We start from the raw sequence: 26,835 nt of genomic DNA on the forward strand, positions 1-26,835 counted from the left end.
AGCTCACATTTCAAGCAATAATCGCGCATTAATATCAAGTGATATTTTGACTCAGAGAGGGGCCTTTGGAGGGGTCAGGAGCAAGCCATTACAGCCTACTGAAGTGAATTGCTGCCTCACAAGGTGTGCAAAGGAGCAAGCCACTGACTGCCTCACACTCACAGTGTGGTATTGGAGGGGTCACTTTCAGGTGCAAGACACTGCGGCCGCCATCTAGTGTGTCCTATGGGAAGGGTGGTTCCTTGTGGTCAGAAGAAAGCCACTGGCTGTCTTCTAGTGTGTCCTTTGGAGGTGGAAGGAGCAAACCGCTTGCTTAACGATTGTGGCTCATTGGGGGTCAAGAGAAAGTCACTCCTGGAGGAGTGGATCGACGGAGGAGCAAACCACTTGCTGCCTTCTGAAATGCCTTTCGAAGGGGTCAGGAGCTAGCCTCTTGTTGGGTGTCCTATATGAAGGAGCTAAGGAGCTAAACACTTGCTGTATTACAGAGTGTCCTTTGAGCGGGCAGGTTACAAATTGCCCTTCGGACACGGTCAAGACAAGTGACTTGGTTGTCTTGTTTGTAGATCATCAATACAAAATTCCTTGTATGGAAATCCATCTCATTCCAGACTATTTACCGGTACAAATTGTTTATGGAGAAGGCTGACAAGAAATGAATACAGCCATAGTTTAGTTCTTTTTATTTTATTGTATTCACTCAAGCTTTTACACAATGTATTAATCTCATGGTCTGTTTCCATACATACACGGACATGCTAAAAACCCAATAAAAAAGAGGAAACCAAACTCTCCATACACATGAGACTAAGTCTGGTCGCCTTCTTGAATCATCGATATTTAACAGGAGAATACAACAGTTAAATTCTCTTCACCTAATCTGTATTTTCACACAACATTTCTGCCCAGCGATCAAACACTGCAATGTATTCATCAATCTTGGACATATCGACCTGTGCACCACTGGAGTTTTCCTGCTCTACCCTAACATGCTCTGCTTGAGACATGTCATCCCCCTGATCTATTGGAGATGTGGCACTTGTTCCACTTTTAATATTGGCGAACTCTACAGGAGAAATGTCACATGGTTCGCTTTTGACATCAACCTGCTCAATAGGAGACAAGTTATCTGGCTCACCTATCACCTTGGCCTGTTCGAAAGGACACATGTCACCTGGTTCACCTTTGACATTGGCCTTATCTGTAGGATATATGTCACATGGTCCAACTACCTGTATGATATATCCCTGCTCTTGAAGAGACAAGTCATATTGCTCACTTTTTACATTGACCTGGTCTGTAGGAGATGTGTCACATGGCTCACTTTTGACATTGGCCCCCTCTTTAGGAAATGCGTAAAACGGCTCACCTTTGACATCTGCCTGCTTAACAGGAGACATGTTACCTGACATTTCACACGGTCTCACTACCTCTATGATATAACCCTGCTCTTGAAGAGACGTGTCACACTGCTTACTTTTTACATTGACCTGATCTGTAGGAGATGTGTCACATGGCTCACTTTTGACATTGGCCCCCTCTTCAGGAAATGCGTCAAACGGCTCAACTTTGACACTCGCCTGCTTAGAAGGAGACATGTTCCATAACATATCACACGGTCTCACTACCTCTATGATATAACCCTGCTCTTGAAGAGACATGTCACACTGTTCAGTTTTAACATTGGCCTGTTCTATAGGAGTTGTGTTACATGGCTCACTTTTGACATTGTTCTGTTCTTTAGGAGATGTGTTATGTGGCAGGTTGAAGGCCGCACTGTTGACATTTCTCTCCTCTGTAACATGAACAGAACGCATGTCTAGTTCAACCCTGGACTGCCCTGTAGCAGATGTGAGGGCTGGTTCAACACTTTCATCAGACTGGTCGGCAGCAAACATGTGAATGGGTTCATTTTTAACATTTCCAAGCTGATTAGAACGATGATCAATCAAATCTCGTTTCACACCCAGCCGCAAAACTTGATAATCTACACTTTTGGCAGTACCCAGACCAACAGTTTCATTCCCATCGATAACAGTCATTTTTGCAGCAGCATCCTTTATATCCATGTCTGAACACCCGACTGCAGCAGGCAACTTTGATACTTCACTCTCAGGCTCTCTGCTGATCAAACATTCATTCGTCGCAGAACATGCAGGGACTGGGTTTTGTCCATTTGGAGAATTATTGCTATTTGAAGGACCAGTTAATATTACTGCATCTTCTCCGACATCAGTTTGCTCACAACGAGACCTTGAACGAGAACTTTTCATAGCTTTGCCACTTTTTGACTTTAACCGTTGATCCTTGCGGGGACTTGCATCAGACACCTTGCGAGTATTACGAGAAGTATCATTGTGGCTGCGCTTATGTTTTTGTAAGCCAGACTCACTCTTAAGGGTTTTATGACAATATTTACAGTTGAAGCTGAGTTGGAATGGTTCGTCTCCTGCATGAACATGACTATGACTGACAAGAGCTTGCTTTGAGAAAAATGATTTCTCACATTGTACACATCTGAACGGTTTTTCTCCAGTGTGAATACGCTCATGAGTCAATAGATGACCATTCTGTGGAAATGATTTCTCACAATATTTGCACTGGAATGGTTTTTCTCCAGTGTGAATACGCTCATGAGTCACTAGATATCCTTTATGTGAAAACGATTTCTCACAATACTTGCACTGGAATGGTTTTTCTCCAGTGTGAATACGCTCATGAATGAATAGATATCCCTTCTGTGGAAATGATTTATAACAATATTTGCATTGGAATGGTTTTTCTCCTGTGTGGATACGCTCATGAGTCAATCGATGTCCCTTCTGTGAAAATGATTTCTCACAATATTTGCACTGGAATGGTTTTTTTCCAGTGTGAATACGTCCATGAATCAATAGATTTCCCTTCTGTGGAAATGATTTATCACAAAATTTGCACTGGAATGGTTTTTCTCCTGTGTGGATACGCTCATGAGTCAATCGATGTCCCTTCCGTGAAAATGATTTCTCACAATACTTGCACTGGAATGGTTTTTCTCCAGTGTGAATACGTTCATGAGTCAACTGATTCTTCTTACATGAAAATGATTTCTCACAATATTTGCATTGGAATGGTTTTTCTCCAGTGTGAATACTTTCATGAGTCAACTGATTCCTCTTACGTGAAAATGATTTCTCACAATATTGGCATTGGAATGGTTTTTCTCCTGTATGAATGCGAATATGTCTGACAAGACCTTGCTTCGTCGAAAATGATTTCTCACATTGTACACAAGTGATGGATGATTTTGGCGCCATCCTAGTGCTCAAAGGTGCACAATAATTAGGCCAATACAAAGTCCTCTTCTTTGAACCATAACATAGATCTCGCACTCCGTCAATCACCTTCTTTGCCCAATAAAAAAATATTGCGCTACTCGACCATCTGTCCAACCAACTGGGGTCGTCCATCAAGGTCACAGAGATTGTACAGTATATCTGCTAATTTCATGTGTTTCGCACGATTCGTTTTTTTTGTGCTTTCAACAAATCGATTTTCCACTCCTGTTTTGGTAGTAATTTATCATCAGTGATCTCTGCCACGAAACCTGCAAATAAAAAGGATGAGAGAAAGGTACAAAATTTGTTGAATTGTTTAATGAAAGCCAAAATACTTCTAACAGATTGCGTTTACCTCTTTTTACAAGATAACCACGAACCAGGTTTCAAACCCTAATCATATGAATTTTGGATGAATGCTACAATAGCTACCGGCATCATTTTGGGTTTTTGATCGGGCACGAAATCCACCATTTGGATTAATTTGATAAAATGATATTAGAATTAATGATATACATGTATAAAGTAGAACCTCTCTATTAAGGACACCCTCGGGATTGATAAGTGCTGTACCTAATCATGTGACTAGAGAGGTGCCTGATTAGACACAGGTCTAATTGAATTTGGGACCAAAACTAGTGTCCTTCATACAGTGGTTGTCCCCAAGAGAGGTATTCGATATCAAGGGAGGATCCACTACATATGATTTCCTTCCGCCCGAGATAAACGAATCTACGCAGATGGAGGACTTCACCAGATTCTTAAAAAGGTGGGAATCAGATTATGAGCAGTTTCACCACGTGGGAATTAGACTATGAAAGATCAATATCAGTGTCAGGGGGTAGGGATCAGATTATAAATGATGTCAGCATGCAAGAATCGGGAAATGATAGAATAAGCAGGGGGCGGGGATTAGATTATGAATAGTGTCAGCATTTGAGAATTAGATTATGAATGGTGTTATGGTGCAGGAATCAGATTATGAATGGTGTCAGGGAGTGGGAATCAGATCAACACCTGCAACGATTATGAAAGGGTTACACTAAATGCTAATAATTTGAAATATGTAATTGGATTTGAAATTTCCCATTGCGTAAATACACACTGAATAAAAGTGCCTGTAACTACCGTTGTCAAGACAGCTATCCAAAAACTTAATTCGTATGCATAAATACTACCATATGGCCTTGTGTATAACTGCATTTTCATTTTCCTTGACCACCAGTTAAAGAATGCATTATACCTTTCAAAAACACTCTCAGCTGGTTGAGATTATCCGTTGCCTCGTTCTATGCCATTAAACTTTTAAAGGGATACACCATTCGTGTTCAATATATTTACTGGTGATACAGGAAAATAGAAATAGAAAATGGATATAGTAATGCAATTATAATGCAGGCCAATGGTCAGATGTCTGACATTGTTTGAAATTTCACAAGCGTTTACGGTAGATATAGAAGATAACTGCGGTGTGCGCGCCGTGTTCAGATATACATGTAGTATTCTCATTCATGCAAAACAGTTCAGTTGAGTTGAAGCTTTATAGGCTTGTGACTCTAGTTTACAGATAGGTTGAAGTTTTGAGAAATCTTTTGAGATGACTTAGTATAGTAGTAATCGTTGTTGCAAATGTGACAACCGAGATTGCACAATGGAGGCCTACGGTACTGGAATGCCTTCTATTCTTTTACGTATTTTATCAGTGGTGGGTGTTTGTTAGTCGATGGGTGACCGTGGGAGGATTTCAACGTTGTAAAACCTCAGTCAAAGTGATAGTGCAGCAGGTAAACATGCCATGCATATGTGCAAAGCAATCTTCTGATCGTGAAATACGCCTCCTGTTCCTCTAGTCAAATGCCAATCAAAAACCAGGAATATTGTAATTTTTCAGGGACACCCGGTAGCCAAGTTTACAATATGCACCACACTTGCCTCTAGTTATTACGGCTGATATAGCATATATATAGATAAACGATGGAATTATGAGGTTACCAAAAGGATGAGTGATACACGGAGTAGCGTCTTTATTATCTCCTACGCTGATCTTTATGTTTTATCGCTGCGAAATTGGCACATTTTATCAAAATTGGAAACAATAATAGGATTTCATCATATCGCAGTTGAGTAATTGGTTCACAGACGGCACTTTGGGATTACCGTAAGGGTTTTGGAAAGTGATGAAGCGGTCGATCTGAGTCTTGCCAGCCAAGACACTTTACTGTTTTTTCTTCGGGACACACTAGCTCACATTTCAAGCAATAATCGCGCATTAATATCAAGTGATATTTTGACTCAGAGAGGGGCCTTTGGAGGGGTCAGGAGCAAGCCATTACAGCCTACTGAAGTGAATTGCTGCCTCACAAGGTGTGCAAAGGAGCAAGCCACTGACTGCCTCACACTCACAGTGTGGTATTGGAGGGGTCACTTTCAGGTGCAAGACACTGCGGCCGCCATCTCGTGTGTCCTATGGAAGGGTGGTTCCTTGTGGTCAAGAGAAAGCCACTGGCTGTCTTCTAGTGTGTGCTTTGGAGGTGGAAGGAGCAAACGGCTTGCTTAACGATTGTGGCTCATTGGGGGTCAAGAGAAAGTCACTCCTGGAGGAGTGGATCGACGGAGGAGCAAACCACTTGCTGCCTTCTGAAATGCCTTTCGAAGGGGTCAGGAGCTAGCCTCTTGTTGGGTGTCCTATATGAAGGAGCTAAGGAGCTAAACACTTGCTGTATTACAGAGTGTCCTTTGAGCGGGCAGGTTACAAATTGCCCTTCGGACACGGTCAAGACAAGTGACTTGGTTGTCTTGTTTGTAGATCATCAATACAAAATTCCTTGTATGGAAATCCATCTCATTTCAGACTATTTACCGGTACAAATTGTTTATGGAGAAGGCTGACAAGAAATGAATACAGCCATAGTTTAGTTCTTTTTATTTTATTGTATTCACTCAAGCTTTTACACAATGTATTAATCTCATGGTCTGTTTCCATACATACACGGACATGCTAAAAACTCAATAAAAAAGAGGAAACCAAACTCTCCATACACATGAGACTAAGTCTGGTCGCCTTCTTGAATCATCGATATTTAACAGGAGAATACAACAGTTAAATTCGCTTCACCTAATCTGTATTTTCACACAACATTTCTGCCCAGCGATCAAACACTGCAATGTATTCATCAATCTTGGACATATCGACCTGTGCACCACTGGAGTTTTCCTGCTCTACCCTAACATGCTCTGCTTGAGACATGTCATCCCCCTGATCTATTTGAGATGTGGCACTTGTTCCACTTTTAATATTGGCGAACTCTACAGGAGAAATGTCACATGGTTCGCTTTTGATATCAACCTGCTCAATAGGAGACAAGTTATCTGGCTCACTTATCACCTTGGCCTGTTCGAAAGGACACATGTCACCTGGTTCACCTTTGACATTGGCCTGATCTGTAGGATATATGTCACATGGTCCAACTACCTGTATGATATATCCCTGCTCTTGAAGAGACAAGTCATATTGCTCACTTTTTACATTGACCTGGTCTGTAGGAGATGTGTCACATGGCTCACTTTTGACATTGGCCCCCTCTTTAGGAAATGCGTAAAACGGCTCACCTTTGACATCTGCCTGCTTAACAGGAGACATGTTACCTGACATTTCACACGGTCTCACTACCTCTATGATATAACCCTGCTCTTGAAGAGACGTGTCACACTGCTTACTTTTTACATTGACCTGATCTGTAGGAGATGTGTCACATGGCTCACTTTTGACATTGGCCCCCTCTTCAGGAAATGCGTCGAACGGCTCACCTTTGACCTTTCCCTGCTTAGAAGGAGACATGTTACCTAACATATCACACGGTCTCACTACCTCTATGATATAACCCTGCACTAGAAGAGACATGTCACACTGCTTACTTTTGACATTGGTCTGTTCTATAGGAGATGTGTTACATGGCTCACTTTTGACATTGGACTGTTCTATAGGAGATGTGTCACACTGTTCACTTTTGACATTGGACTGTTCTATAGGAGATGTGTTACATGGCTCACTTTTGACATTGGACTGTTCTATAGGAGATGTGTTACATGGCTCACTTTTGACATTGGACTGTTCTATAGGAGATGTGTTACATGGCAGGTTGAAGGCCCCACTGTTGACATTTCTCTCCTCTGTAACATGAACAGAACGTATGTCTAGTTCAGCCCTGGACTGCCCTGTAGCAGATGTGAGGGCTGGTTCAACACTTCCATCAGACTGGTCGGCAGCAAAGATGTCAATGAGTTGACTTTTAACATTTCCAAGCTGATTAGAATTATGATCAATCGAATCTCGTTTCACACCCAGCCGCAAAACTTCATAATCTTCTCTTTTGGCAGTACCCAGACCAACAGTTTCATTCCCATTGATAACAGTAATTTTTGCAGCAGCATCCTTGATATCCATGTCCAAACACCCGACTGCAGCAGGCAACTTTGATACCTCACTCTCAGGCTCTCTGCTGATCAAACATTCATTCGTCGCAGAACTTGCAGGGACTGGGTTTTGTCCATTTGGAGAATTATTGTTATTTGAAGGACCAGTTAATACTACTGCATCTTCTCCCACATCAGTTTGCTCACAACGAGACCTTGAACGAGAACTTTTCATAGCTTTGCCACTTTTTGACTTTAACCGTTTATCCTTGCCGGGACTTGCATCAGACACCTTGCGAGTATTACGAGAAGTATCATTGTGGCTGCGTTTATGTTTTCGTAAGCCAGACTCACTCTTAAAGGTTTTATGACAATATTTACAGTTGAAGCTGAGTTGGAATGGTTCGTCTCCTGCATGAACATGACGATGAGTATGACTGAGAAGAGCCTGCTTTGAGAAAAATGACTTCTCACATTGTACACATCTGAACGGTTTTTCTCCAGTGTGAATACGCTCATGATTCAATAGACTTTCACTCCGTGAAAACGATTTCTCACAATATTTGCACTGGAATGGTTTTTCTCCTGTGTGCTTACGAATATGTTTTACAAGCACTTGCTTAGTTACAAATGATTTCTCACATTGCACACATCTGAATGGTTTTTCTCCTGTGTGAACACGTTCATGATTCAAAATATTCCTCTTATCTGAAAATGATTTCTCACAATATTTGCATTTGAATGGTTTTTCTCCTGTGTGAATACGCTCATGAGTTAATAGATAATCATTCTGTGAAAATGATTTCTCACAATACTTGCACTGGAATGGTTTTTCTCCAGTGTGAATACGCTCATGACGCAATAGATGTCCCTTCTGTGGAAATGATTTCTCACAATACTTGCACTGGAATGGTTTTTCTCCAGTGTGAATATGTTCATGAGTCAATTGACTGTTCTTACGTGAAAATGATTTCCCACAATATTGGCATTGGAATGGTTTTCCTCCTGTATGACTGCGAATATGTCTGACAAGACTTTGCTTCGTCGAAAATAATTTGTCGCATTGTACACAAGTGATGGATGATTTTGCCGCCATCCTAGTGCTCAAAGGGCACAAAGATTAGGCCAATACAAGTCCTCTTCCTTGAACCATAACATAGATCTCGCGCTCCCTCAATCACTTTCTTTACCCACTCAAAACATTTCGCTACTCGATCATCCGTCCAACCAACTGGGGTCGATCATCAAGGTCACAGAGATTGTGCAGTTTATCTGCTAATTTCTTGAGTTTCGCTTGATACATTTTTTTGGTGCGTTCAACAATTCGGAGACGTTTCCGCTCCTGTCTTGGTAGTAATTTATCATCAGTGACCTCTGCCACGACACCTACAAATAAAAAGGATGATAGAAAGGGTACAATTTTGTTGAATTGTTTAATGAAAGCCAAAATACTTCTAACAGATTGCGTTTACATCTTTTTACAAGATAACCACGAACCAGGTTTCAAACCCTAATCATATGAATTTTGGATGAACGCTACAATGGCAACCGGCAGCCATTTTGGATTTTGGATCGGGCACGAAATCCACCATTTGGATTAAATTGATAAAATGATATTAGAATTAATGATATACACATATAAAGTAGAACCTCTCTATGAAGGACACCCTCGGGATTGATAAGTCCTGTACTTAATCATGTGACTAGTGAGGTGCCTGATTAGACACAGGTCTAGTTGAATGGTAACAACCAATTTGGGACCAAACCTAGTGTCCTTCATACAGTGGTTGTCCCGAATAGAGAGGTATTTGATATTAAGGGAGGATCCACTGCATATGCTTTCCTTAGTTACCGCTCCAGATAAACGAATCTACGCAGATGGAGGACTTCACCAGATTCTTAAGAAGGTGGGAATCAGATTATGAGCAGTTTCACCACGTGGGAATTAGACTATGAAAGATCAATATCAGTGTCAGGGGGTAGGGATCAGATTATAAATGATGTCAGCATGCAAGAATCGGGAAATGATAGAATAAGCAGGGGGCGGGGATTTGATTATGAATGTTGTCAGCATTTGAGGATTAGATTATGAATGGTGTCAGGGAGTGGGAATCAGATCAACACCTGCAACGATTATTAAAGGCTTACACTAAATGCTAATAATTTGAAATATGATTTTGAAAATTACCCATTGCGTAAATACACACTAAATAAAAGTGTCAGTACTTGCTGTTGTCAAGACATCTATACAAATACTATAAATACCGGGGTAGTAAATTCGTATGCATAATTACTACCATATGGCCTTGTGTATAACTGCATTTTCATTTTCCTTGACCACCAGTTAAAGAATGCATCAGACCTTTAAAAAACAGTCTCAGCTGGTTGAGATTATCCTTTGCCTCGTTCTATGCCATTAAACTTTTAAAGGGATACACCATTCGTGTTCAATATATTTACTGGTGGTTCAGGAAAATAGAAATACAAAATCGATGCGGTAGTGCAGTTATAATGCAGGCCAATGGTCAGGTGTCTGACATTGTTTGAAATTTCACAAGCGTTTACTGTAGATATTGAAGATAACTGCAGCTTTTCCCGTGTTCAGATATAGTATTCTCATTCATGCCAAACAGTTCAGTTGAGTTGAAGCTTTATAGGCTTGTGACTCTAGGTTACACAAAGGTTGAAGTTTTGAGAAATCTTTCGAGATGACTTAGTATAATAGTAATCGTTGTTGCAAATATGTGACAACCGATATTGCACAATGGAGGCCTACGGTACTGGAGTGCCTTCTATTCTTTTACGTATTTTATCAGTGGTGGGTGTTTGTCAGTCGATGGGGGACGGGGGGGGGGGGGGCATGACCGTGGGAGGATGTCTTATTTCAACGTGGTAAAGCCTCAGTCTTAGTGATAGTGCAGCAGGTAAACATGCCATGCATATGTGCAAAAGCAATCTTCTGATCTTGAGATACGCCTCCCGTTTCTCTAGTCAAAGGCCAATCAAAAACCAGGAATATTGTAATTTTTCAGGGACACCCGGTAGCCAAGTTTAACGATGTGCACCACACTTGTCTCTAGTTATTACGGCTGATATAGCATATATATAGATAAACGATGGAATTACGAAGTTACCAAAAGGATGAGTGATACACGGAGTAGCGTCTTTATTATCTCCTACGCTGATCTTTTAGTTTGATCGCTGCGAAATTGGCACATTTTATCAAAATTGGAAACAATAATAGGATTTCATGATATCGTAGTTGACTAATTGGTTCACAGATGGCACTTTTGGATAACCGTAAGGGTTTTGGAAAGTGAAGAAGCGGTCTATCTGAGTTCATGACAGCCAAGACACTTTACTGTTTTTTCTTCGGGACATACCAGCTGACATTTCAAGCAATAACCGCGCATTAATATGAAGTGATATTTTGACTCATAGAGTGGCCTTTGGAGGGGTCAGGAGCAAGCCATTACAGCCTACTGAAGTGAATTGCTGCCTTACAAGGTATGCAAAGGAGCAAGCCACTGGCTTTGGAGGGATCCTTTTCAGATTCAAGACACCGCGGCCGCTATCTGGAGTGTACTATGGAAGGGTGGTTCCCCTCGGACGGGGTCAAGACAGGTGACTTGGTTGTCTTGTTTGTAGATCAATACGAAATTCCTTGTATGGAAATCCTTCTCATTCCAGACTATTTACCGGTACAAATTGTTTATGGAGAAGGCTGACAAGAAATGAATACAGCCATAGTTTAGTTATTTTAATTTTATTGTATTCACTCAAGCTTTTACACAATGTATTAATCACGTGGTCTATTTCCATGGATACTCGAACTTGCTAAAAACTCAAAAAAAAAAGAGGAAACCGAGCCCTCCATACACATGAGACTAAGACTGGTCGCCTTTTTGAATCATCGATCACTGATTTAACAGGAGAATACAACAGTTATATTCTATTGACCTAATCTGTATTTTCACACAACATTTCTGCCCAGCGATCAAACACTGCAATGTATTCATCAATCTTGGACATAGCGACATGTGCACCACTGGAGTTTTCCTGCTCTACCCTAACATGCCCTGCTTGAGACATGTCATCCCCCAGACCTACAGGAGATGTTGCACTTGTTCCACTCTTAATATTGGCCATCTCTACAGGAGAAATGTCACATCGTTCGCTGTTAATACCTGGTTCACCTTTGACATTGGCCTGATCTGTAGGATATATGTCACATGGTCCAACTACCTGTATGATATATCCCTGCTCTTGAAGAGACAAGTCACATTGCTCACTTTTGACATTGGCCCCCTCGTTAGGAAATGCGTCAAACGGCTCACCTTTGACATCTGCCTGCTTAACAGGAGACATGTTACCTGACATATCACACGGTCTCACTACCTCTATGATATAACCCTGCTCTTGAAGAGACATGTCACACTGCTTACTTTTTACATTGACCTGATCTGTAGGAGATGTGTCAACTGGCTCACTTTTGACATTAGCCCCCTCTTTAGGAAATGCGTCAAACGGCCCACCTTTGACACTCGCCTGCTTAGAAGGAGACATGTTACCTAACATATCACACGGTCTCACTACCTCTATGATATAACCCTGCTCTTGAAGAGACATGTCACATTGTTCACTTTTGACATTGGTCTGTTCTATAGGAGATGTGTTACATGGTTCACTTTTGACATTGGACTGTTCTATAGGAGATGTGTTACATGGCAGGTTGAAGGCCCCACTGTTGACATTTCTCTCCTCTGTAACATGAACAGAACGTATGTCTAGTTCAGCCCTGGACTGCCCTGTAGCAGATGTGAGGGCTGGTTCAACACTTTCATCAGACTGGTCGGCAGCAAACATGTCAATGAGTTGACTTTTAACATTTCCAAGCTGATTAGAATTATGATCAATCGAATCTCGTTTCACACCCAGCCGCAAAACTTCATAATCTTTTCTTTTGGCAGTACCCAGACCAACAGTTTCATTCCCATTGATAACAGTCATTTTTGCAGCAGCATCCTTGATATCCATGTCCAAACACCCGACTGCAGCAGGCAACTTTGATACCTCACTCTCAGGCTCTCTGCTGATCAAACATTCATTCGTCGCAGAACTTGCAGGGACTGGGTTTTGTCCATTTGGAGAATTATTGTTATTTGAAGGACCAGTTAATACTACTGCATCTTCTCCCACATCAGTTTGTTCACAACGAGACCTTGAACGAGAACTTTTCATAGCTTTGCCACTTTTTGACTTTAACCGTTTATCCTTGCCGGGACTTGCATCAGACACCTTGCGAGTGTTAACAGAAGTATCATTGTGGCTGCGTTTATGTTTTCGTAAGCCAGACTCACTCTTAAAGGTTTTATGACAATATTTACAGTTGAAGCTGAGTTGGAATGGTTCGTCTCCTGCATGAACATGACGATGAGTATGACTGAGAAGAGCCTGCTTTGAGAAAAATGACTTCTCACATTGTACACATCTGAACGGTTTTTCTCCAGTGTGAATACGCTCATGATTCAATAGACTTTCACTCCGTGAAAACGATTTCTCACAATATTTGCACTGGAATGGTTTTTCTCCTGTGTGCTTACGAATATGTTTTACAAGCACTTGCTTAGTTACAAATGATTTCTCACATTGCACACATCTGAATGGTTTTTCTCCTGTGTGAACACGTTCATGATTCAAAATATTCCTCTTATCTGAAAATGATTTCTCACAATATTTGCATTTGAATGGTTTTTCTCCTGTGTGAATACGCTCATGAGTTAATAGATAATCATTCTGTGAAAATGATTTCTCACAATACTTGCACTGGAATGGTTTTTCTCCAGTGTGAATACGCTCATGACGCAATAGATGTCCCTTCTGTGGAAATGATTTATCACAATATTTGCAATGGAATGGTTTTTCTCCAGTGTGAATACGCTCATGACGCAATAGATGTCCCTTCTGTGGAAATTATTTCTCACAATACTTGCACTGGAATGGTTTTTCTCCAGTGTGAATATGTTCATGAGTCAATTGACTGTTCTTACGTGAAAATGATTTCTCACAATATTGGCATTGGAATGGTTTTCCTCCTGTATGACTGCGAATATGTCTGACAAGACTTTGCTTCGTCGAAAATAATTTGTCGCATTGTACACAAGTGATGGATGATTTTGCCGCCATCCTAGTGCTCAAAGGGCACAAAGATTAGGCCAATACAAGTCCTCTTCCTTGAACCATAACATAGATCTCGCGCTCCCTCAATCACTTTCTTTACCCATTCAAAACATTTCGCTACTCGATCATCCGTCCAACCAACTGGGGTCGATCATCAAGGTCACAGAGATTGTGCAGTTTATCTGCTAATTTCTTGAGTTTCGCTTGATACATTTTTTTAGTGCGTTCAACAATCGGAGACGTTTCCGCTCCTGTCTTGGTAGTAATTTATCATCAGTGACCTCTGCCACGACACCTGCAAATAAAAAGGATGATAGAAAGGGTACAAAATTTGTTGAATTGTTTAATGAAAGCCAAAATACTTCTAACAGATTGCGTTTACATCTTTTTACAAGATAACCACGAACCAGGTTTCAAACCCTAATCATATGAATTTTGGATGAACGCTACAATGGCAACCGGCAGCCATTTTGGATTTTGGATCGGGCACGAAATCCACCATTTGGATTAAATTGATAAAATGATATTAGAATTAATGATATACACATATAAAGTAGAACCTCTCTATGAAGGACACCCTCGGGATTGATAAGTCCTGTACTTAATCATGTGACTAGTGAGGTGCCTGATTAGACACAGGTCTAGTTGAATGGTAACAACCAATTTGGGACCAAACCTAGTGTCCTTCATACTGTGGTTGTCCCGAATAGAGAGGTATTTGATATTAAGGGAGGATCCACTGCATATGCTTTCCTTAGTTACCGCTCCAGATAAACGAATCTACGCAGATGGAGGACTTCACCAGATTCTTAAGAAGGTGGGAATCAGATTATGAGCAGTTTCACCACGTGGGAATAAGCCTATGCAAGATCAATATCAGTGTCAGGGGGTAGGGATCAGATTATAAATGATGTCAGCATGCAAGAATCGGGAAATGATAGAATAAGCAGGGGGCGGGGACTTGATTATGAATGTTGTCAGCATTTGAGAATTAGATTATGAATGGTGTCAGGGAGTGGGAATCAGATCAACACCTGCAACGATTATTAAAGGCTTACACTAAATGCTAATAATTTGAAATATGATTTTGAAAATTACCCATTGCGTAAATACACACTAAATAAAAGTGTCAGTACATGTACTTGCTGTTGTCAAGACATCTATACAAATACTATAAATACCGGGGTAGTAAATTCATATGCATAATTACTACCATATGGCCTTGTGTATAACTGCATTTTCATTTTCCTTGACCACCAGTTAAAGAATGCATCAGACCTTTAAAAACCAGTCTCAGCTGGTTGAGATTATCCTTTGCCTCGTTCTATGCCATTAAACTTTTAAAGGGATACACCATTCGTGTTCAATATATTTACTGGTGGTTCAGGAAAATAGAAATACAAAATCGATGCGGTAGTGCAGTTATAATGCAGGCCAATGATCAGGTGTCTGACATTGTTTGAAATTTCACAAGCGTTTACTGTAGATATTGAAGATAACTGCGTCTTTTCCCGTGTTCAGATATATTATTCTCATTCATGCCAAACAGTTCAGTTGAGTTGAAGCTTTATAGGCTTGTGACTCTAGGTTACACAAAGGTTGAAGTTTTGAGAAATCTTTCGAGATGACTCAGTATAATAGTAATCGTTGTTGCAAATGTGACAACCGATATTGCACAATGGAGGCCTACAGTACTGGAGTGCCTTCTATTCTTTTACGTATTTTATCAGTGGTGGGCGTTTGTCAGTCGATGGGGGGCGGGGGGGGGGGGCATGACCATGGGAGGATGTCTTATTTCAATGTGGTAAAGCCTCAGTCTTAGTGATAGTGCAGCAGGTAAACATGCCATGCATATGTGCAAAAGCAATCTTCTGATCGTGAGATACGCCTCCCGTTCCTCTAGTCAAAGGCCAATCAAAAACCAGGAATATTGTAATTTTTCAGGGACACCCGGTAGCCAAGTTTAACGATGTGCACCACACTTGTCTCTAGTTATTACGGCTGATATAGCATATATATAGATAAACGATGGAATTACGAAGTTACCAAAAGGATGAGTGATACACGGAGTAGCGTCTTTATTATCTCCTACGCTGATCTTTTAGTTTGATCGCTGCGAAATTGGCACATTTTATCAAAATTGGAAACAATAATAGGATTTCATGATATCGTAGTTGACTAATTGGTTCACAGATGGCACTTTTGGATAACCGTAAGGGTTTTGGAAAGTGAAGAAGCGGTCTATCTGAGTTCATGACAGCCAAGACACTTTACTGTTTTTTCTTCGGGACATACCAGCTGACATTTCAAGCAATAATCGCGCATTAATATGAAGTGATATTTTGACTCATAGAGTGGCCTTTGGAGGGGTCAGGAGCAAGCCATTACAGCCTACTGAAGTGAATTGCTGCCTTACAAGGTATGCAAAGGAGCAAGCCACTGGCTTTGGAGGGATCCTTTTCAGATTCAAGACACCGCAGCCGCTATCTGGAGTGTACTATGGAAGGGTGGTTCCTCTCGGACGGGGTCAAGACAGGTGACTTGGTTGTCTTGTTTGTAGATCAATACGAAATTCCTTGTATGGAAATCCTTCTCATTCCAGACTATTTACCGGTACAAATTGTTTATGGAGAAGGCTGACAAGAAATGAATACAGCCATAGTTTAGTTATTTTAATTTTATTGTATTCACTCAAGCTTTTACACTTGGTTGTCTTGTTTGTATTAATCACGTGGTCTATTTCCATGGATACTCGAACTTGCTAAAAACTCCAAAAAAAAGAGGAAACCGAGCCCTCCATACACATGAGACTAAGACTGGTCGCCTTTTTGAATCATCGATCACTGATTTAACAGGAGAATACAACAGTTATATTCTATTGACCTAATCTGTATTTTCACACAACATTTCTGCCCAGCGATCAAACACTGCAATGTATTCATCAATCTTGGACATAGCGACATGTGCACCACTGGAGTTTTCCTGCTCTACCCTAACATGCCCTGCTTGAGACATGTCATCCCCCAGACCTACAGGAGATGTTGCACTTGTTCCACTTTTAATATTGGCCATCTCTACAGGAGAAATGTCACATGGTTCGCTGTAAATACCTGGTTCACCTTTGACATTGGCCTGATCTGTAGGATATATGTCACATGGTCCAACTACCTGTATGATATATCCCTGCTCTTGAAGAGACAAGTCACATTGCTCACTTTTGACATTGGCCCCCTCTTTAGGAAATGCGTCAAACGGCTCACCTTTGACATCTGCCTGCTTAACAGGGGACATGTTACCTGACATATCACACGGTCTCACTACCTCTATGATATAACCCTGCTCTTGAAGAGACATGTCACACTGCTTACTTTTTACATTGACCTGATCTGTAGGAGATGTGTCACCTGGCTCACTTTTGACATTAGCCCCCTCTTTAGGAAATGCGTCAAACGGCCCACCTTTGACACTCGCCTGCTTAGAAGGAGACATGTTACCTAACATATCACACGGTCTCACTACCTCTATGATATAACCCTGCTCTTGAAGAGACATGTCACACTGTTCACTTTTGACATTGGTCTGTTCTATAGGAGATGTGTTACATGGCTCACTTTTGACATTGGACTGTTCTATAGGAGATGTGTTACATGGCAGGTTGAAGGCCCCACTGTTGACATTTCTCTCCTCTGTAACATGAACAGAAAGTATGTCTAGTTCAGCCCTGGACTGCCCTGTAGCAGATGTGAGGGCTGGTTCAACACTTCCATCAGACTGGTCGGCAGCAAACATGTCAATGAGTTGACTTTTAACATTTCCAAGCTGATTAGAATGATGATCAATCAAATCTCGTTTCACACCCAGCCGCAAAACTTGATAATCTTCACTTTTGGCTGTACCCAGACCAACAGTTTCATTCCCATTGATAACAGTCATTTTTGCAGCAGCATCCTTGATATCCATGTCTGAACACCCGACTGCAGCAGGCAACTTTGATACCTCACTCTCAGCCTCTCTGCTGATCAAACATTCATTCGTCGCAGAACATGCAGGGACTGGGTTTTGTCCATTTGGAGAATTATTGCTATTTGAAGGACCAGTCAATACTACTGCATCTTCTCCCACATCAGTTTCCTCACAACGAGACCTTGAACAAGAACTTTTCATAGCTTTGCCACTTTTTGACTTTAACCGTTTATCCTTGCCGGGACTTGCATCAGACACCTTGCGAGTATTACGAGAGGTATCATTGTGGCTGCGTCTATGTTTTTGTAAGCCAGACTCACTCTTAAAGGTTTTATGACAATATTTACAGTTGAAGCTGAGTTGGAATGGTTCGTCTCCTGCATGAATATGACTATGACCGACTAGAGCCTGCTTTGAGAAAAATGATTTCTCACATTGTACACATCTGAACGGTTTTTCTCCAGTGTGAATACGCTCATGAATCAATCGATGTCCAGTCTGTGAAAATGATTTCTCACAATACTTGCACTGGAATGGTTTTTCTCCAGTGTGAATACGTTCATGTTTGTAAATATTCCTCTTATCTGAAAATGATTTCTCACAATATTTGCATTTGAATGGTTTTTCTGCAGTGTGAATACGCTCATGGGTCACTAGATATCCCTTATGTGAAAACGATTTCTCACAATACTTGCACTGGAATGGTTTTTCTCCAGTGTGAATACGCTCATGAATGAATAGACATCCCTTCCGTGGAAATGATTTATAACAATATTTGCATTGGAATGGTTTTTCTCCTGTGTGGATACGCTCATGAGTCAATCGATGTCCATTCTGTGAAAATGATTTCTCACAATATTTGCATTTGAATGGTTTTTCTCCTGTGTGAATACGCTCATGAATCAATAGATGTCCCTTCAGTGGAAATGGTTTATAACAATATTTGCATTGGAATGGTTTTTCTCCTGTGTGGATACGCTCATGAGTCAATCGATGTCCATTCTGTGAGAATGATTTCTCACAATATTTGCATTTGAATGGTTTTTCTCCAGTGTGAATACGCTCATGATTCAATAGATGTCCCTTCTGTGGAAATGGTTTATAACAATATTTGCATTGGAATGGTTTTTTTCCTGTGTGGATACGCTCATGAGTCAATCGATGTCCATTCTGTGAGAATGATTTCTCACAATACTTGCACTGGAAGGGTTTTTCTCCAGTGTGAACACGTTCATGCTTCAATAGAGATCCCTTGTCTGAAAATAATTTCTCACAATATTGGCATTGGAATAGCTTTTCTCCTGTGTGAATCCGAATATGCATTTCAAGACTTTGCTTGGTTACAAATGATTTCTCACATTGTACACAAGTGATGGATGATTTTGGCGCCATCCTAGTGCTCAAAGGTGCACAATAATTAGGCCAATACAAAGTCCTCTTCCTTGAACCATAACATAGATCTCGCACTCCGTCAATCACCTTCTTTGCCCATTAAAAAAATATTGCGCTACTCGATCATCTGTCCAACCAACTGGGGTCGTCCATCAAGGTCACAGAGATTGTACAGTATATCTGCTAATTTCATGAGTTTCGGACGATTTGTTTTTATTGTGCTTTCAACAAATCGATTTTCCGCTCCTGTTTTGGTAGTAATTTATCATCAGTGACCTCTGCCACGAAACCTGCAAATAAAAAGGATGAGAGAAAGGAACAAAATTTGTTGAATTGTTTAATGAAAGCCAAAATACTTCCAACAGATTGCGTTTACATCTTTTTACAAGATAACCACGAACCAGGTTTCAAACCCGTGGGGTTTCAAACCCTAATCATATGAATTTTGGATGAACGATACAATGGCAATCGGCAGCCATTTTGGATTTTGGATCGGGCACGAAATCCACCATTTGGATTAATTTGATAAAATGATATTAGAATTAATGATATACACATATAAAGTAGAACCTCTCTATGAAGGACACCCTCGGGATTGATAAGTCCTGTACTTAATCATGTGATTAGTGAGGTGCCTGATTAGACACAGGTCTAGTTGAATGGTAACAACCAATTTGGGACCAAACCTAGTGTCCTTCATACAGTGGTTGTCCCGAATAGAGAGGTATTTGATATTAAGGGAGGATCCACTGCATATGATTTCCTTAGTTATCGCCCGAGATAAACGAATCTATGCAGATGGAGGACCTCACCAGATTCTTAATGAAATGGACAGGGCCATTGTGCTCACCTCATGTGGAGGAAAGATGGATAAAGATCATGGTATTGTGTAATGTAGTGTTAGGTTTGATGTAGGTCCAAGCAATTACAATTTCCCCAAAATGGCCAATTTACAGTACATTCGACCTCTGTGACCTTGAAAAGTAGGTCAAATCAAAGAAGACCCGGGTGACACATTGAATGGTTGTTAGAATTAGATGTACCTATGATATAAAATTGGTGCCAATCGGGCAAGTAATTACTAAGAATAATGGCATTTTGAAGAATTTAGGATTTGACCCCCTCCCTGGAGGCCAAACAGGAAATCAGATCGCACCAAACTTCAGTACCTGAGATCACCTGACCAAGGGGTACATGTGTACTTAATTTGTGATCAATAGTCATTGCAGTTAAGAAACGTGCCATAGTTACGGCCTGACGGCCAATTTACGCCATTTGACCTCTGTGACCTTGACAAGAAGGTCAAATTAAAAACCTGTGTGACATATACTGTATGGCGGTTAGATGTACCCATGATATCAAATTGGTGGCAATCGGGCAAGAAGTTAAGGAATAATCACATTTTTAAGATTTTTTGATTTTGCCCCCTGGTGGTCAAGTGGTGAATCATATTGGACCAAACTTCGATCCCTGAGATCACCTGACTAAGGGGTAAATGTGTACCAAATTTGGGATCAATAGTCATTGCAGTTTAGAAACGTGCCATCGTTACATCCTAACGGCCAATTTACACCATTTGACCTCTGTGACCTTGAAAAGTAGGTCAAATCAAAAACCCGTACGATATGTGATGAATCCTTGCTAGGAGTACCTACCATAAAAATGTTATGAAAATCAGACCACTATTAAACGAGCAATCAAACATTTTAACTTTGGACATTAAATTTGGCCCCCGGGTGGCCAAACTAAGAATTTTTCAAGATGCCCGCCTGGCACCCATATTGGCTATCACATTTGATAAAAAATCAAGGATTTAGTAGAGAGTACATAGATATACATCCAGATCAAATTTGGTTGCAATCCGATCATTAGTTTCGGAGTAATAGTACTGTGTTTATTTTTCAAGATGGCTGCCTGGCGGCCATATTTGATGTCCGAACGGCCGAAATTTTAGGGGTGGAATAGAGAATCCCCAGATACATGTCCACACTGGTTTAAAACCTTCTAGCTGAAATAGATAGGAAACATGCTACTGTTCAGTGAATCAGCAAACTTTGACCTCTGTGACCTTGAAAAGGAGGTCAAATCAAAAACCCGGAGGATATATGACGCACCTTTGCTAGAAATACCTACCATATTTTTTTCAAAATTTCCCGACTACTATTAAGGGAGATATTGCATATTTTCACTTTTAACGTTTGGCCCCCTGGTGGCCAAACCATGAAACGAATCAGACCGAAACTTGGTCTCCCAGGTGTCATTACATAAGGGTACATGTGTACCAAGTTTCAACTCAATAGCTCTAACAGTTACGAAACGTGCCCTGCTAACGGACGACGGACGACGACGACGACGACGACGACGGACGACGACGACGACGGACGACGGACGCCACGGTATGGGATAAGCTCACCTCTGCTAAGAGGTGAGCTAAAAAGGTGGGAATCAGATTATGAGCAGTTTCACCACGTGGGAATTAGACTATGAAAGATCAATATCAGTGTCAGGGGGTAGGGATCAGATTATAAATGATGTCAGCATGCAAGAATCGGGAAATGATAGAATAAGCAGGGGGCGGGGATTTGATTATGAATGTTGTCAGCATTTGAGGATTAGATTATGAATGGTGTCAGGGAGTGGGAATCAGATCAACACCTGCAACGATTATTAAAGGCTTACACTAAATGCTAATAATTTGAAATATGATTTTGAAAATTACCCATTGCGTAAATACACACTAAATAAAAGTGTCAGTACTTGCTGTTGTCAAGACATCTATACAAATACTATAAATACCGGGGTAGTAAATTCGTATGCATAATTACTACCATATGGCCTTGTGTATAACTGCATTTTCATTTTCCTTGACCACCAGTTAAAGAATGCATCAGACCTTTAAAAAACAGTCTCAGCTGGTTGAGATTATCCTTTGCCTCGTTCTATGCCATTAAACTTTTAAAGGGATACACCATTCGTGTTCAATATATTTACTGGTGGTTCAGGAAAATAGAAATACAAAATCGATGCGGTAGTGCAGTTATAATGCAGGCCAATGGTCAGGTGTCTGACATTGTTTGAAATTTCACAAGCGTTTCCTGTAGATATTGAAGATAACTGCGGCCTTTCCCGTGTTCAGATATAGTATTCTCATTCATGCCAAACAGTTCAGTTGAGTTGAAGCTTTATAGGCTTGTGACTCTAGGTTACACAAAGGTTGAAGTTTTGAGAAATCTTTCGAGATGACTTAGTATAATAGTAATCGTTGTTGCAAATGTGACAACCGATATTGCACAAAGGAGGCCTACGGTACTGGAGTGCCTTCTATTCTTTTACGTATTTTATCAGTGGTGGGTGTTTGTCAGTCGATGGGGGACGGGGGGGGGGGGGCATGACCGTGGGAGGATGTCTTATTTCAACGTGGTAAAGCCTCAGTCTTAGTGATAGTGCAGCAGGTAAACATGCCATGCATATGTGCAAAAGCAATCTTCTGATCTTGAGATACGCCTCCCGTTTCTCTAGTCAAAGGCCAATCAAAAACCAGGAATATTGTAATTTTTCAGGGACACCCGGTAGCCAAGTTTAACGATGTGCACCACACTTGTCTCTAGTTATTACGGCTGATATAGCATATATATAGATAAACGATGGAATTACGAAGTTACCAAAAGGATGAGTGATACACGGAGTAGCGTCTTTATTATCTCCTACGCTGATCTTTTAGTTTGATCGCTGCGAAATTGGCACATTTTATCAAAATTGGAAACAATAATAGGATTTCATGATATCGTAGTTGACTAATTGGTTCACAGATGGCACTTTTGGATAACCGTAAGGGTTTTGGAAAGTGAAGAAGCGGTATATCTGAGTTCATGACAGCCAAGACACTTTACTGTTTTTTCTTCGGGACATACCAGCTGATATTTCAAGCAATAATCGCGCATTAATATGAAGTGATATTTTGACTCATAGAGTGGCCTTTGGAGGGGTCAGGAGCAAGCCATTACAGCCTACTGAAGTGAATTGCTGCCTTACAAGGTATGCAAAGGAGCAAGCCACTGGCTTTGGAGGGATCCTTTTCAGATTCAAGACACCGCGGCCGCTATCTGGAGTGTACTATGGAAGGGTGGTTCCCCTCGGACGGGGTCAAGACAGGTGACTTGGTTGTCTTGTTTGTAGATCAATACGAAATTCATTGTATGGAAATCCTTCTCATTCCAGACTATTTACCAGTACAAATTGTTTATGGAGAAGTCTGAAAAGAAATGAATACAGCCATAGTTTAGTTATTTTAATTTTATTGTATTCACTCAAGCTTTTACACAATGTATTAATCACGTGGTCTATTTCCATGGATACTCGAACTTGCTAAAAACTCGAAAAAAAAAGAGGAAACCGAGCCCTCCATACACGTCAGACTAAGACTGGTCGCCTTTTTGAATCATCGATCACTGATTTAACAGGAGAATACAACAGTTATATTCTATTGACCTTATCTGTATTTTCACACAACATTTCTGCCCAGCGATCAAACACTGCAATGTATTCATCAATCTTGGACATAGCGACATGTGCACCAATGGAGTTTTCCTGCTCTACCCTAACATGCCCTGCTTGAGACATGTCATCCCCCAGACCTACAGGAGATGTTGCACTTGTTCCACTCTTAATATTGGCCATCTCTACAGGAGAAATGTCACATGGTTCGCTGTTAATACCTGGTTCACCTTTGACATTGGCCTGATCTGTAGGATATATGTCACATGGTCCAACTACCTGTATGATATATCCCTGCTCTTGAAGAGACAAGTCACATTGCTCACTTTTGACATTGGCCCCCTCTTTAGGAAATGCGTCAAACGGCTCACCTTTGACATCTGCCTGCTTAACAGGGGACATGTTACCTGACATATCACACGGTCTCACTACCTCTATGATATAACCCTGCTCTTGAAGAGACATGTCACACTGCTTACTTTTTACATTGACCTGATCTGTAGGAGATGTGTCACCTGGCTCACTTTTGACATTAGCCCCCTCTTTAGGAAATGCGTCAAACGGCCCACCTTTGACACTCGCCTGCTTAGAAGGAGACATGTTACCTAACATATCACACGGTCTCACTACCTCTATGATATAACCCTGCTCTTGAAGGGACATGTCACACTGTTCACTTTTGACATTGGTCTGTTCTATAGGAGATGTGTTACATGGCTCACTTTTGACATTGGACTGTTCTATAGGAGATGTGTAACATGGCTCACTTTTGACATTGGACTGTTCTATAGGAGATGTGTTACATGGCAGGTTGAAGGCCCCACTGTTGACATTTCTCTCCTCTGTAACATGAACAGAACGTATGTCTAGTTCAGCCCTGGACTGCCCTGTAGCAGATGTGAGGGCTGGTTCAACACTTTCATCAGACTGGTCGGCAGCAAACATGTCAATGAGTTGACTTTTAACATTTCCAAGCTGATTAGAATGATGATCAATCAAATCTCGTTTCACACCCAGCCGCAAAACTTGATAATCTTCACTTTTGGCTGTACCCAGACCAACAGTTTCATTCCCATTGATAACAGTCATTTTTGCAGCAGCATCTTTGATATCCATGTCTGAACACCCGACTGCAGCAGGCAACTTTGATACCTCACTCTCAGCCTCTCTGCTGATCAAACATTCATTCGTCGCAGAACATGCAGGGACTTGGTTTTGTCCATTTGGAGAATTATTGCTATTTGAAGGACCAGTCAATACTACTGCATCTTCTCCCACATCAGTTTCCTCACAACGAGACCTTGAACAAGAACTTTTCATAGCTTTGCCACTTTTTGACTTTAACCGTTTATCCTTGCCGGGACTTGCATCAGACACCTTGCGAGTATTACGAGAGGTATCATTGTGGCTGCGTCTATGTTTTTGTAAGCCAGACTCACTCTTAAAGGTTTTATGACAATATTTACAGTTGAAGCTGAGTTGGAATGGTTCGTCTCCTGCATGAATATGACTATGACCGACTAGAGCCTGCTTTGAGAAAAATGATTTCTCACATTGTACACATCTGAACGGTTTTTCTCCAGTGTGAATACGCTCATGAATCAATCGATGTCCAGTCTGTGAAAATGATTTCTCACAATACTTGCACTGGAATGGTTTTTCTCCAGTGTGAATCCGAATATGCATTTCAAGACTTTGCTTGGTTACAAATGATTTCTCACATTGCACACATCTGAATGGTTTTTTTCCAGTGTGAATATGCTCATGAATCAATCGATGTCCAGTCTGTGAAAATGATTTCTCACAATACTTGCACTGGAATGGTTTTTCTCCAGTGTGAATACGTTCATGATTCAAAATATTCGTCTTATCTGAAAATGATTTCTCACAATACTTGCACTGGAATGGTTTTTCTCCAGTGTGAATACGTTCATGAGACAACTGATTCTTCTTACTTGAAAATGATTTCTCACAATACTTGCACTGGAATGGTTTTTCTCCAGTGTGAATACGTTCATGAGTCAACTGATTCCTCTTATGTGAAAATGATTTCTCACAATATTGGCATTGGAATGGTTTTTCTCCTGTATGAATGCGAATATGTGTGACAAGACTTTGCTTCGTCGAAAATGATTTCTCACATTGTACACAAGTGATGGATGATTTTGGCGCCATCCTAGTGCTCAAAGGTGCACAATAATTAGGCCAATACAAAGTCCTCTTCCTTGAACCATAACATAGATCTCGCACTCCGTCAATCACCTTCTTTGCCCATTAAAAAAATATTGCGCTACTCGATCATCTGTCCAACCAACTGGGGTCGTCCATCAAGGTCACAGAGATTGTACAGTATATCTGCTAATTTCATGAGTTTCGCACGATTCGTTTTTATTGTGCTTTCAACAAATCGATTTTCCGCTCCTGTTTTGGTAGTAATTTATCATCAGTGACCTCTGCCACGAAACCTGCAAATAAAAAGGATGAGAGAAAGGAACAAAATTTGTTGAATTGTTTAATGAAAGCCAAAATACTTCTAACAGATTGCGTTTACATCTTTTTACAAGATAACCACGAACCAGGTTTCAAACCCTAATCATATGAATTTTGGATGAACGCTACAATAGCAACCGGCATCATTTTGGGTTTTTGACCGGGCACGAAATCCACCATTTGGATTAATTTGATAAAATGATATTAGAATTAATGATATACATGTATAAAGTAGAACCTCTCTATCAAGGACACCCTCGGGATTGATAAGTCCTGTACCTAATCATGTGACTAGTGAGGTGCCTGATTAGACACAGGTCTAGTTGAATGGTAACAACCATTTTGGGACCAAACCTAGTGTCCTTCATACAGTGGTTGTCCCTAATAGAGAGGTATTTGATATTAAGGGAGGATCCACTGCATATGCTTTCCTTAGTTACCGCTCCAGATAAACGAATCTACGCAGATGGAGGACTTCACCAGATTCTTAAGAAGGTGGGAATCAGATTATGAGCAGTTTCACCACGTGGGAATAAGCCTATGCAAGATCAATATCAGTGTCAGGGGGTAGGGATCAGATTATAAA

General features: G+C 40.9%; 3 protein-coding genes across 3 annotated transcripts; all 3 read right to left on the reverse strand.

Moving 5' to 3' along the window:
• Window positions 1-684: 684 nt before the first annotated feature.
• On the reverse strand, window positions 685-11,080 carry LOC135498703 (uncharacterized). Its single transcript, XM_064789084.1, has 4 exons — window positions 10,865-11,080; window positions 6,452-9,116; window positions 6,178-6,202; window positions 685-3,476 (listed from the first exon to the last, which is right to left on the reverse strand). The coding sequence occupies exons 2-4, from the start codon at window positions 8,824-8,826 to the stop codon at window positions 876-878; spliced, it is 5,001 nt and encodes a 1,666-aa protein (XP_064645154.1). The 5' UTR covers window positions 8,827-9,116; window positions 10,865-11,080; the 3' UTR covers window positions 685-875.
• A 400-nt stretch (window positions 11,081-11,480) lies between these two features.
• On the reverse strand, window positions 11,481-13,700 carry LOC135498704 (zinc finger protein 770-like; the record flags this gene model as incomplete). The annotated part of the gene is made up of 1 exon (XM_064789086.1): window positions 11,481-13,700. A coding segment is annotated over one exon (2,010 nt), but the record flags the coding sequence as incomplete, so codon positions are not given.
• A 2,935-nt stretch (window positions 13,701-16,635) lies between these two features.
• LOC135498986 (zinc finger protein 814-like) lies at window positions 16,636-23,066 on the reverse strand. Its single transcript, XM_064789577.1, has 2 exons — window positions 22,928-23,066; window positions 16,636-19,555 (listed from the first exon to the last, which is right to left on the reverse strand). The coding sequence occupies exon 2, from the start codon at window positions 19,263-19,265 to the stop codon at window positions 16,794-16,796; it is 2,472 nt and encodes an 823-aa protein (XP_064645647.1). The 5' UTR covers window positions 19,266-19,555; window positions 22,928-23,066; the 3' UTR covers window positions 16,636-16,793.
• Window positions 23,067-26,835: the final 3,769 nt, after the last annotated feature.

Source organism: Lineus longissimus, chromosome 14 (assembly GCF_910592395.1).
Source record: "Lineus longissimus chromosome 14, tnLinLong1.2, whole genome shotgun sequence".
Taxonomy (NCBI): domain Eukaryota; kingdom Metazoa; phylum Nemertea; class Pilidiophora; order Heteronemertea; family Lineidae; genus Lineus; species Lineus longissimus.

Excerpts from the sequence above, each read along its gene's own strand:
- LOC135498703 (XM_064789084.1), bottom strand. The coding sequence starts at position 8,826 with ATGGCGGCAAAATCATCCATCACTTGTGTACAATGCGACAAATTATTT. Across the intron at positions 6,203-6,451 it reads GATCGCTGGGCAGAAATGTT|CCTTCTCCATAAACAATTTG; the intron begins GTGTGAAAATAC and ends ATTTCTTGTCAG. Across the intron at positions 3,477-6,177 it reads TCCATAAACAATTTGTACCG|ATATACTGTACAATCTCTGT; the intron begins GTAAATAGTCTG and ends TGAAATTAGCAG.
- LOC135498986 (XM_064789577.1), bottom strand. The coding sequence starts at position 19,265 with ATGGCGCCAAAATCATCCATCACTTGTGTACAATGTGAGAAATCATTT.